Source organism: Trypanosoma cruzi, genomic scaffold, assembly GCF_000209065.1.
Source record: "Trypanosoma cruzi strain CL Brener 1047053516737 genomic scaffold, whole genome shotgun sequence".
Classification (NCBI taxonomy): domain Eukaryota; phylum Euglenozoa; class Kinetoplastea; order Trypanosomatida; family Trypanosomatidae; genus Trypanosoma; species Trypanosoma cruzi.
In genome coordinates, this window is record NW_001849556.1 from 94,586 (window position 1) to 106,825 (window position 12,240).

At 54.3% G+C, this 12,240-nt stretch overlaps 2 protein-coding genes and 1 pseudogene across 2 annotated transcripts, besides 4 other annotated features; 2 read left to right on the forward strand and 1 right to left on the reverse strand.

The window, feature by feature from the left end:
* Tc00.1047053508261.15 (mucin-associated surface protein (MASP), putative) lies at positions 1-191 on the reverse strand (the record flags this gene model as incomplete). The annotated part of the gene is made up of 1 exon (XM_808573.1): positions 1-191. A coding segment is annotated over one exon (191 nt), but the record flags the coding sequence as incomplete, so codon positions are not given.
* Positions 1-12,240: part of a sequence feature (areas not merged during assembly with more than two copies in the genome that could not be assigned to a particular haplotype) that runs on past the window's edge.
* Positions 2,611-7,424: a mobile genetic element.
* Positions 7,869-8,447, forward strand: Tc00.1047053508261.29 (annotated as a pseudogene).
* Tc00.1047053508261.50 (mucin-associated surface protein (MASP), putative) lies at positions 8,969-9,868 on the forward strand (the record flags this gene model as incomplete). Its single annotated transcript, XM_808568.1, has 1 exon — positions 8,969-9,868. The coding sequence occupies one exon, from the start codon at positions 8,969-8,971 to the stop codon at positions 9,866-9,868; it is 900 nt and encodes a 299-aa protein (XP_813661.1).
* Positions 9,257-9,434: a microsatellite.
* Positions 9,606-9,634: a microsatellite.

A 12,240-nucleotide genomic window follows, 5' to 3' on the forward strand; every position in this document is an offset into this window, starting at 1 on the left:
TCCGTGTTTTTGCAGTATTTCTCCGCAAGCTCCTTATCAGTCTCATTCGCAAGTAAAGTCAAAACCCCCAAGTACGTGTTATTGCAGAATTCATCCCGCGTATCTTCCTCACCAAAACCACCGCCGGCAACGCACCACAGCACGCAGAGGGCACACACCAGCAGCACACGGCCAGCCATCATCATCGCCATCACTCCTGTCACTTGCCTGCAGCCTTCAGCACAAACTAACTCCCCGTCAACGCAAAAAGCAAAAAGAGAGACAAGTCACACAGCCACGCACCGTCCCACCCAGAAATGAGAGTCACACACCACGAGGCAGTTGGAATCAGTACAATTGCAGAACTCACACAACGCCTTGCAAACCAGAAGTTAAAAATGCAGTAAAAAGCACAACAACGGATTTGAGAGTCCAGCGAAACTCCCAAAAGCAAAAAAAGAAAAATCGATCAGGCACGTCTTTTATTTTGTTTGCAAAAAAGCAAAATGTAAAGGACCCACTGGTTTGCGTATACGTACTGCATGGACCGAATATAGCAAAAAAAAAAAAATATCGTACTATTCCGTGAGCCCACACAACTCTCCTCACATTTCGTGCGGCATCCGGCCTTTTCTCCAATCCTCCTCTTGTGCAGTCTGCGGGACGCACAGCCGCAGGGCCGGCACAGCGTGTGCGCAAAGGAAGAAAACAAGGGGGAGAAGCACGTCACTCATGACGGTGTGCGGCAAGCAACCATTGGGGGAAAACACAGGGATGCTAATTATTCCAATAAGGCAAAAGCAGCAAAAATAAATAAAAGAGAATAAAAAACTTAAATTATTGAAAAAACTCAGTGGATAATGCTGGCAAGCTGCACAGTTATTGCTCCACGAAAAGCCTCAATTCCGCCCTCCCTCACACCTCAGCTGAGCGCCGCAGTGCCTGGCAGCACCAGAATCAGAAGCAACATCACCCGAGACACACACCCATGCACGGCGATGTCACGAATTTCAGCCATGGTCAATAAATCCGTGAAGTGCTCGTGCTCACAAAAACCGTTGCTCACAAGTGATGCTGCGTCGTGCTCCGATGGGATCTCTGGTTTCTCAGACGTTGTGCGCAAATAATCCTGTGCGGCATCACCGCCACCCGACACTTTATCACTCTTTCAGCATTTGCTAGGGCTGTGCTGGGCTCAGGAGTGGATATTGTACCATCCAAGGGCGCTAGATCACTGTTGCTGAGTGAATCGGGGCCGATATCTGTGCCCACGGCAGTGCGGCCATACGTGTCCTATTAGTGCTCAACGTCTTGTTATTCGCTGGCACCTGTGTTGGCGGTGGGCGGCTCGTTGTCTCTCGCTGAGAATGCCTTTGGATCCGCCGCGCTGCCACTTGACTCCCTGGACAGCCGCGCTCCCTGTGGGGCCTCACCGCGCAGCAGCTGGCAGCCCTGCATGCTCCTGCCGAGCGGAGTGTCCTGCCTCCGAGCATGGCCTCGGACAGTTCCCAGTTCCCCGCCTGGCAGCATCCCAATCGCCCACACGAGCCCTGGTTGCTACAAACACCCTGTCGGCAATTGAGGCACTCCGCGTTGCCCCACTGGCCGTGCGAGACTGCGTTACCGAAGGAATTTGGATTATGCTACTTTTCTTGGTGAAGCGAGGCCACTCTGTAGAATGTGTGTTCTCCCCATCGCACTGCGGTGCGTCATGCAATGAGGCTGCTGAGAAAGAAGCCGCGGTTGCAAGTTCCCTCCCCGCAATGGGGTGTACCAATCTGACACGTGGGCTTCCTTGCCGCAGTCAAGAGGTTATGCTGGAAGGAAGTCCAGGAGGAAGAGGAAGGCGCGCACACCACACTACTGGCGCTCGTCGGTATAGCGAAAACTCCATTACTTGTGTCCGGCCAAATGTTGCGCCACGACCCGCAGCTCCGCGCACAACTGCGATGCGACTCCTGCCCGCTCTTCGGTAGAATGGCGCACGCCCTGCAGATTACGGGCGACCCTTACGTCGGTAGCGCCTTCCCTCCCACACCGAGGAGATCGGCCCACCTCTGCCTCCGGAGCCCCCACCTCGCTTGAGAACCGCAAATCTTTGTTGACCAGCGAGCGGCGGATTGACGTTCTCCTGCCCAATCTGCGGCAGTGTGCGCTCGTTCGTCCACAATATGAGGGCGTTTGCCGGACGTGCTCGTCCTGGCGTTCTAATGGTCGAAGAACGCCTCGCATGCGGGCGCCGCAATGGCGCCACCGTCCTCCTAACAGGCGCCTCGCGCACAGGTCTCCACCGAAATTGCCAAGCATGCCAGCAGACCAAACATGCAGGAAGCACAACCGCGGGAACTCAATATGGAACAGGCTCTTCCGCCGCCGCCGCATCACAGACGCCGTGAGTTGCCGATCCCCATCCCCACGGACAACGGGAAACTCCGCACCATCCACTGCGGGAATGCCCCGTCGTTGCGAATTGGGACCGCGACTGTTTGTGACTGCCTCAGCCCGCACGACGGCCCGTTTGCGACGGAATACTTGCCATTTTTGTACGGACGGCCCTTGCGCTGCTCACTCGTTGCTGTAGCAGCATACAACTAAAACAAGATAACAAGCTGCTTTGTGATGAATATTGGCCCCTGGCTCAGCCGGCCACCTCAACGTGGTGCCAGGGTCTAGTACTCTTTGCTAGAGAGGAAGCTAAGCGCCTGCTGCCCATCCGCTGCCCGCGGAGAGGCAGGAGGCGCCGCACAAACGGGTCGGAAGGGCACCGGATGGAGCCATTTACATGGCTGCCCGCGGAGCGGTATTTCTATCCGCTGCTGAATTCCATCGGCGCTTATCAGCGCTATACATACCGTTTGCGTGCCGTATGTGACGCGCAACGACAAAAGCTACTGCTAAGCGGAGACATTGAGCAGAACCCAGGCCCCATAGCAGTACTCCAGATGAACGTTTCTTGCCTCACGCCGTCAAAACTCGCAACATTAATGGCGCAAGGAGCAGACATAATAGCCATTCAGGAGACTTGGAAGTCGTCAGAGCAGATCGCCAGCATGCACACTGGAGATTATGTGCTCTATGCACAGTCGCGCATCGGCAAGGGAGGCGGTGTGGCGGTGCTGGTGCGGAAAACTCTCCGCTCCAAGCGTATACCCCTCACCACCCCCCAGCATGACACCAGCCATGAGGTGGTGGTGGTCCAGGTTGCTCTGGACCAGAACCGTGATCTTATTGTGGCGAGTGCCTATATGAGACCACCACCGCAAGTAACGCAATCCTTCAGGCGGTTAGTAAACTGCCTTCCAGCCTCGTCGTCGCTCCTGCTGTGCGGGGATTTCAACATGCATCACCCACAGTGGGAGCCATTCTTGGAGACTTCTCCAAGCGAGGTTGCTGCAGAATTTTTAGAACTGTGCACGGATGCGGGACTCACGTTGGTTAACACCCCTGGTGAGATCACGTATGCCCGTGGCACAAGAGAACGATCCTGTATCGATCTGACATGGTCAAAGCATTTGACTGTGTCGGATTGGTCAGCTTCCGTGTCGCCGCTTAGTGACCATTATATGCTGACATTTACGCTGCATCAGGCATTTAAGGATACCATACCTTCAGCACCTAAGTTTTTCTCCAGTTGGGGGAAGTGCAAGTGGGATTTATTCGTCAAGGACTTCGACGCACAACTTCCGGCATACGACTATAAAAAGCAGTCCACCGGCATTAAGGCTTTCACGAGAGCGCTTATAACTTCGTATCGACGACATTGCCCCCGCGGCATGCACAAGGACGGTCCCAGGCTTTGGGACGACACCCTCATGGAAGCAGAGCGGATTGCCACGGACAGCAAGGCCCGCTATCTACAGTCGCCGACGCCCGACCGTGAGGCAGAAATGCAACGGACAAGGAGTCAATTCTTCCTCCTACTCCGAGAGCGCTTGCGCAACACGTATCTACGCCGCATCAGCAAGTTAAATCCAGGCGAGCCACTCGCATGGAAATACATTTCCGGACGAAAAAAGGCATCACTTCCATCTCCCACATCAATTTTATTAGGAGGTGGTCAACACACTTATAAAACAGCAAGGAGAGCAGCGAATGCTCTCAATCGCATCTTTCTTCCATTTCACCCCTCTCACAAGGCAGTTAGGTTTTCCAAAGGCATCAACAGACAGAGTGCATCTTTGAACATTAATGCTTCTCTTCTTTTGGGCAGCAGAACAACAGCGAGTCTGCCGCTACTTCTAGCTTAGTTTCTTCCACCTCTCTTATCTCTTGTATTTCTGAGCCGCAGAACAACAACGAGTCTGCCGCTACATCTACTTCAGGTTTTTCACTCTCATCTAGTTCTGACCCACAGGATAAAAACGAAGCTGCCACCACATCTGGTTTAGTTGCTCATCTTCACTCCCCTCTTGATGCACCTTTTAATCGTACGGAACTGCTTGCTGCGCTACGTAATACGCCGTATGGCAAGGCCCCCGGACCGGATGAAGTCTACAGTGAGGCACTGCGACATATTTCGTCAAAGGGCCTCCGATTCCTTCTTCGTTGCATTAACCACAGTTGGACGACCGGTACGATTCCGGCTGAGTGGAGACGCGCTACCATCGTTCCACTCTTAAAACCCGGTAAGTCGCCGGAACTGCTTGAGTCATATCGACCAATCAGCCTTACCTCCATTGTGAGTAAGGTTGCTGAGAAAATGGTACTGAAGAGATTGCTTTGGGTGTGGACGCCGCACCCCCACCAGTATGCATATCGTAGTATGCGTACTACGACGATGCAGCTGGCACACCTGACACACGAAGTGGAGCATAATAGAAATCACTATTTCCAAGTGAGCCTTCCCAAGAAGAGCGGTATTGGCAATCAACTCCACTACGGACCCCATCGGACTCTGCTGGTGCTGGTTGATTTCAGCAAGGCCTTTGACTCCATAGATCATCGAGTCCTCAGTCGCTTGCTGGCTAATATTCCGGGGGTGAATTGTAGAAGGTGGCTTAGAAACTTTCTATGTGGTCGCTACGCGAAGACACGAGTTGGCCACAGACACAGCGATCGGCATCCCATGCTGCGAGGAGTTCCTCAGGGGTCCGTGCTGGGACCATATTTGTTCTCCCTTTACGTACACCCACTTCTCAATCTGCTGAACAGCTTTGCGGGTGTCACAGCAGACATGTATGCGGACGACCTCTCTATTATCGTTAAGGGGCAGTCCCGGGAAGACGCCATTCCCACTGCCAACATGGTTCTTCAAAAACTGCATGCGTGGAGTCAGGAAAATGGCCTGGCCATCAACGCGTCAAAGTGTGAAGCTGCTTGGTTCACACTATCCACGCACACGGAGTCAGATTATGATCGTGAAGGAAGGTGGCCCCTGGTAGTGGCTGGATGCCAAATCCCAGTCATGACCATGGGGGCATCGCGAACTACGAAGCTTCTCGGCATGGATCTCGATCCACGACTGACGCTAAATGTGGCGGCCTCCAAGCAATGCGCTGCCACTTCGCAACGGATATCGCAGCTACGCTGCATGGCGCACAAAGAGGCGGGACCATCTCCACATGACCTACGCACGTTCGTCATTGGATACGGTGCTTCCAAATTACGCTATGGCAGCGAGCTCATATGGGCAGTAGCGACGGATTCAGCGAAGAATGAGATGCAGAAGACGTACGCAACTCTAGCACGCATTGTCAGCGGAGTTCCGAGCACTGTTGACCCGGAATCCGCACTGCTGGAGGCTAATATGCCGCCGCTTCACGTCCTTTGCCTGCGCGCGCGGCTCTCAATATTTGAGAACACACGCGCATGTCAGATGGACTGGATGCGGAGACCCCCGCCTGAGCTACCGCCTCGCGCCGGTTTCCGCATCTCGCCATTATCTCGGGACGAACTATATTTCTTCGTAGACGCATACACAAAGGACTATGGCATCACCGAGAGCTCACCACGCGAAGAGCGGTTCTTTCGCAGCTCCATTCCTCCCTGGTTTGCGGCCTCCGCTCACCGGGTCACCATCGGTGTGGAACTTCCGATAGACCACTCAATAACTGACGAAGAAGAGCTGATAAGGGAAAAGCGCAGAGTCAGCGAAGAGGCTTTAGCGCTGCACAGCCATCGTTCGTGGATACTTGCGACCGATGGCGGTGTCGACGTTCCCAAGTCAGCCGGGGTTGGAATACTGCTTTCATCTCTAGATTCATCGGAGATAATAGAAAAGGCCAGCATAAACTGCGGTGCACGCCCATGCAGCTACAGGACGGAATCCCGTGCGCTGCTTCTAGCCCTAGAGAAGCTGGTGATTCCCCGTATCCGCCACAGGCGTAAAACCCTGCTTGTGGTTACGGACAGTCAGTCTCTTCTAGCGGCTCTAAACAAGGGCCCGCTCAGTCAGACAGACTGGACGGAGGATCAGATCTGGCAGCGTCTCTTAACACTGACGTGTGCTGGCTGGTCCGTGCACCTGCAGTTTTGTTACGGACATTGCGGAGTACATGCTAACGAGCTTGCAGATCAGTATGCGACGCAGACTATGGAAAGTGGACAATACACGGAGCAAGGAATCGCACCTTTGTGGCATACGGATCTGCTGACATGTTTTACTACCCAGTTCACCAACAAGTGGCGTAGTACCATTCGTCAAGACACTCACCGCTACTTGCTTTGCGGCACAAGGCCATCAGATCTCAGCGGTAAGGACCTGATCACTCAGGAAGTTCTACACCGTCAGGAACTGGTTCACCTCGCAAGGGCAAGGTGCGGGGAATCTGAGCTCTGGGGCCGACTATACTGGGCCGTGAGAGATTGCACGAACCAATGCCGATTCTGCAACATCTCACCGGAACAGTCTGCATATATGCGCTCTAACAACGATCCAACTGCACCGGGGACGGACACTGTTCCCCCGTCGGCGAGGGAGGAAGACGTCTCTCCAGTAAGCAGACGGACCCTCACACGCCGTCGGAAGGAGAAATGTCCGCACTGTGATTCTAAATTGACGGGATTCTCGGGTCTCGTCAGTCACTGTCGGTCATTTCATCCGGAACATCCTCCACCGCTTCCCGAGCTCAAATGTGATTTCTGTGACATGGTTTTCCCCACACGGAGAAGCACCGCACAGCACAGAAGTCGCTGCGCACACAACCCAGACGCCACACGGCATCGAAACAGCAGTGCCAGGCGGCGATCTCTGCTGCCGCAGGATCAGCCAGCTTCCACTAGCACGCCAATTGGCCCGCAGGAAACCTTGCACCATCTGCTTCTAGAATGTCCAGGCACCTTGGCTGTGCGTCAACGGCTGGGCATTGAACAGGACCTTCGCCTCGGAAAGTTCTCTCAATGGCAGTTGCTTCATAGCAGGAAACTTTTGTCGTTGCTCGACCACCTCTTCGGCACTCAGATGGCACTGTATAGCTAGACGCGCTGGTAAGAGTAGAAAAAAAAAAAGGAATATTGGCTGTGCTTCCCGTGGACCAACAATCACGTGGCGTGCGGGGATCTCCCCTTTTTATTGTTACTTTGCTTTTGCGTTGCTGTGTGCGCTGCACCTCCTCTTGTGTGTGTGCGTACCCTCCGTGAGGGGTGCCGACGCGACGGACCGCTCTCGCCCTGTGTACATGCGGTGGAGCCTTGTGTGCCGCTCCTGTTTGGTTCTCCCTCCTCCATCTGTGTGTTGGTGTTGCGGCAGGGCTGTGTGTGTGTGTGCCTGCTGCCGTGGATTGGAGTGTGTGTCGTGCGTGGTGTGCGGCGTACGGTGCATGCCTGGCTGCTGCCCTCTCCTCATGTGGTGTGCCCTCTGTGTGTGTCTGCCGCACCTCTCGTCTCCCCTGCTGCTCTCCATGTCCCTCACTGTGCAGATCAGCTCCACACCACTGAACGACCACCCTCACGATGATGACGACGTGCCGTCTGCTGTGCGCCCTGTTGGTGCTCGCCCTGTGCTGCTGCCCGTTCGTGTGTGCGACAGAGGGTAGCGATAAACCAGCTCAATCCGTTCAGAATTCCGATCCACAACCGGGAATAAGTGGGACGGACGGTAGGCAGAAGGTAAAAACGAGGGCCCAGGTCCAGGGGTCGTTACACCAACGGATCAAGACAATAACAAAGTAGGAGAAAAAACGGTTCCGAAAGCCAATGAGAATGCCAACAGTCAAGATGTATCAGTTGCGTCTGTTCAATCAGAGAAAACAAGTGCTGCGGATTTATCCGCAACGATTTCAAAAGCTGATTCCACAGTGCAAAAAACGACGACTACGACAAACGCACCAACTGCAAGTACGACTACTACAACAACCACCGCGCCAGGGGCACCAAGTAATACGGCGATGAATACAGAGGCGCCAACCACGACGACCACCCGCGCACCGTCACGTCTTCGCGAAATTGACGGCAGCCTCAGCAGCTCTGCGTGGGTGTGTGCCTCGCTGCTGCTTGCCGTATCCGCGCTGGCGTACACCGCTGTGGGCTGAAGAGGTGCATGCGGGCTGTGCGTGCCAGCACTCATAGGCGGTGACATGTGTGCGTCCACTGTGGTCCGATGTATAAAGTAAGAGCAATTATGATGATTGTGTTTTTTGCTTCCTTTGCTTCCGCTGCCCTGCTGTGTGCTCCGTGCTGTGCGCCACATCCGTCACGTTGAACGCATCCCAAACATACGCATACGCACGACAAGCACACAACTGTTTGCGTGGACACACTGTTGAGAATAGAGGCGTGCGCGCTGGAGCCATACTGTGCAGCTCCTTTTTGTGTGTTTTTACTGTTTTACTTTATTGCTGCCTGTTTACTTTTGTTTTTCCTTGTTTTCTGTGCTTTTCTTTACTTGCAGCGCATTGTGTCTTTTTTCACTTTCATTGGTTTAATATTTCTCATGAAATGCGTGCTGCTGCTGCTGCTGGTGTATTTTACTGTGCCGTGTCTTTTGTTGCTTTCACTCTGCGTTGACGGGGAGTTAGTTTGTGCTGAAGGCTACACGCAAGTGACAGGAGTGATGGCGATGATGATGGCTGGCCGTGTGCTGCTGGTGTGTGCCCTCTGCGTGCTGTGGTGCGTTGCCGGCGGTGTTTATGCGAGGGACGTTGACACCAACGCACTGGGTGGCTGCATGGCGTCGGGAGTGTTGGGTGAGAATGGATCCCACATGCCTGACGGATGCAATAAAACTGCGATTACGGTGCCCTTGCGGTCAGTACTGCCCATTACTGCCGTTGAAGCCTCGAATGGAAGAGATACTACAGTTGCAACACCGAACAATTCGCATTCGAGTAGGACTTCCAACGCTGGTGCTTCTACTGCTGGTGGCTCTCCTGGTGTTCCTGCTCCTCCTGCTGCTGCTGCTCCTGGTGGTTCTCCTGGTGGTGGTGCTCCTGGCGGCAGTGGAACTTCTACTGGAGGTCATGGCACCGGTGGCATTCCTCCTGCCGGTTCTCCTGCTGTTCCTGCTGCTCCTGGTGTTGATTCTTCAGCTGGCAGCAGTGGTGGTACAGCGGGGTCCTCAGGCAGTAATCCATCTAACACAACAGGGGACTCTTCAACAGAAGATCAGTCGTATGCTGCAGCAGAGGCTAACGACACCTCGCTACCCGAAGGACAGGTAGGAACGACATCCGGCACTGGACACACACGACAAGAAGAGGAAGAAGAAGAGGAAGAAGAAAATGAAAAGCAGCAGCAAAGTGATGAAACACAAGTCCAACAACATCAACAGCATGAACACCCCGCGGAAAACGGCGAAGAATCCGCGAAAGATAAAAACGCCCTTCGTACAAATGCCACCGCAAATACAGGCGACAGTGACAGCAGCACCGCGGTCTCCCACACCACCTCCCCTCTTTTGCTTCTTCTTGTTGTTGTTGCGTGTGCGGCTGCTGCTGCGGTGGTGGCCGCGTGAGAGTGAGTGTGAGAGAGCCGTGCACCGCCCGCACACACTCGTCCTTCTCTTTGTGTGTGTGTCCCCTTGCATGGACTCTCGCCTTCACCTCACCCCAAGAGGCACACACAATAATGTGCCCATTGTATATATGCATGCACACCCATGCAGGCCCGTTGGTGCTCTCTTTTGCACGACACGCACCGCTGCCGTCCTGCCTGGATGCATGGGCGGAGCACCGTAACTGTTTCTGTTTTGTTTTCATTGCATTGAGTGGGCGACCTCTCTCTCTCTCCCTGTGTGTGTGTGTTTTGCTTTACGGGAGCAATGAGAGAGTGTGTGCGCTGGTCGTCCCACGCTTTTTCCTTCTTGTTTTTGTTTTTCGTATTGTTTTATTTGTGGTGTGGTTGAGTGCATCCATTCCGCTTTTTTGATCGGCGGCTTGCTTTGACTGTGGACGCCTGAATTTTTCTTATTGTTTCCATACTGTTTTCATCCTGTTAAGGAAGTGTTAGCTACTCGTATCCTTCTAAAGCCGCCACGCTCTTTCTTCTACATACGTCATGCGTCAGTTGGTCCATGGCACCCCACAGTTGACTGCAGCGCTGCTTGTGCCGCTTGCGATGATGCCTGCGGTGTGATTGCTAGCGGACGTCTCGTTGTCACTCTGAAGTATACTTGCGTCATTGGTTGTGTGGGGCGTCCGACGGCGCGTGGGCGTCTCTGGTGATAGTGAGGCACGTGCCTCCCAAACCGTATGATGCGTCGCAGGCGTACAGCGCCGTTCGTAATATCCGGTGGGTGTCTGTCCCCGTGAAGGCGTCCACAACGGTCCCGGATGACAGCGGGAGGCACTGCGGCTTCACTTGGTGTTGCACAGCGACTTTATTTGACGGGGTGTTTGATTTGCGTCTCTTGGGGCTTTAGTTGGAGAAGGTGGGAGGCTGAGGGCATTAGGACTGAATTCATTTGAGTGGCTGCGTTCCGTTGACTTGCGGCCAGTCGTGGCACTCTTTTGGGGTTTGGCGGCTCGTCTCTTTTGTTTACTTCCCACCGCAGCACGTGGACAACACTGATGTGAAGAACATTTTTTTGACCGCGTGTGGGCTGCTGCCGTGCGTGGTGCGTGGACTATTTGATTGCGTGAGGAGGTGCATGGAGTGACGAATACTTCTGTTTGGCGTGTCGCGGTGTGTCGGAATGATGTTCGGATGACATGTGAGGGGTGTCGCTTGTAATTTGTGTGTCTTCTCTGGTGGAGCCGACATGTGTGCGGGGATTGTGGCGTTGCTGGCTGGCAGTTCCACGTCACTTTTCAGCATTCCTGGATGTGCTGAGGAATGACGGCTGGCGACCAGTGTGTTGGTGCTGCTGGTGGGAATAAGTGCATCGGGAATAGGCCGTTTTCTCTTTCCCATGCTGGAGCCGATGGACTGGCACGAGGGCACCGGCTGCAGGCTGCCTGCCAGCACGCGTGAGCAGCGGATCCATGCACACACCGACGCTCATCGCAAGAGATTGTGCGATCACGGTGGCATTTGTGGCGTGCATTTATGGACGTCAGCCCATCGAAGAATGTGTGAAGCAAACGGCTGACTGCGCACGAGGGAAATGAGTGCGTGCACTGTGCCGTGTTTCAGCGTCGATGGCAGAGCGGCAGGAGGGCCGTGCTGGCAGCTGAGATCTTTGCGTGGCGAGGGATGTCGGTGTTGATTTTGTGTCATCGAGGGTGAAGTGATTTTGCTGCTGCCCGTGTGTGTGACCACTCCGGCGGAGGGTGGACACAAAAGGGAGGGATGCAGGCGCTGCGTGTGTGTGCAGGTGCCATGCAACAACGTCACAACAAACATGCTGCGACTCGGTGACACTCACATCGCTGTGGTCCTCACGAACAGCCGAGGCACGGCCCACACCGATGCACTTATTGGACGGAGTGAGGCGTCTTTTGAGGCGCTGCAGGGAGCAGGATGTGTTGGCGCAGCCACGACGTGCATGGAGCGTCACGATGGCACAGTCAGCTGTGGCTGGTGGAATATTTTCTTCTCGAAGGCAACAGAGAGAGAGAGAGCTGCTCCTGCTGCTGGCGTCGTTGCTGCCTTTTGTGGTCTCCCATGCCGATTATTGTCTGTCCGCTGATCATGGGTGGCATGCCTCCACTAGTGACGTCGTCTGCAGGCATTTCACAGCACCAGCGAAACACACATCACGTCGCATGCTTTGGCTGTGGGTATGGTGTCGTGAATGCAGCCGGTATTATTTTGCCCGACTCCCTTTCACTGCATTGCGACAAACAGATGCGTCGCTGCCCGAGTCATTCACTGCAGCTCCGTGTGCTGTACTGCCAGCACAAGACTCTCGTGTTGTGTGTCGCCTGGCTGACAGTCAAGCACCAC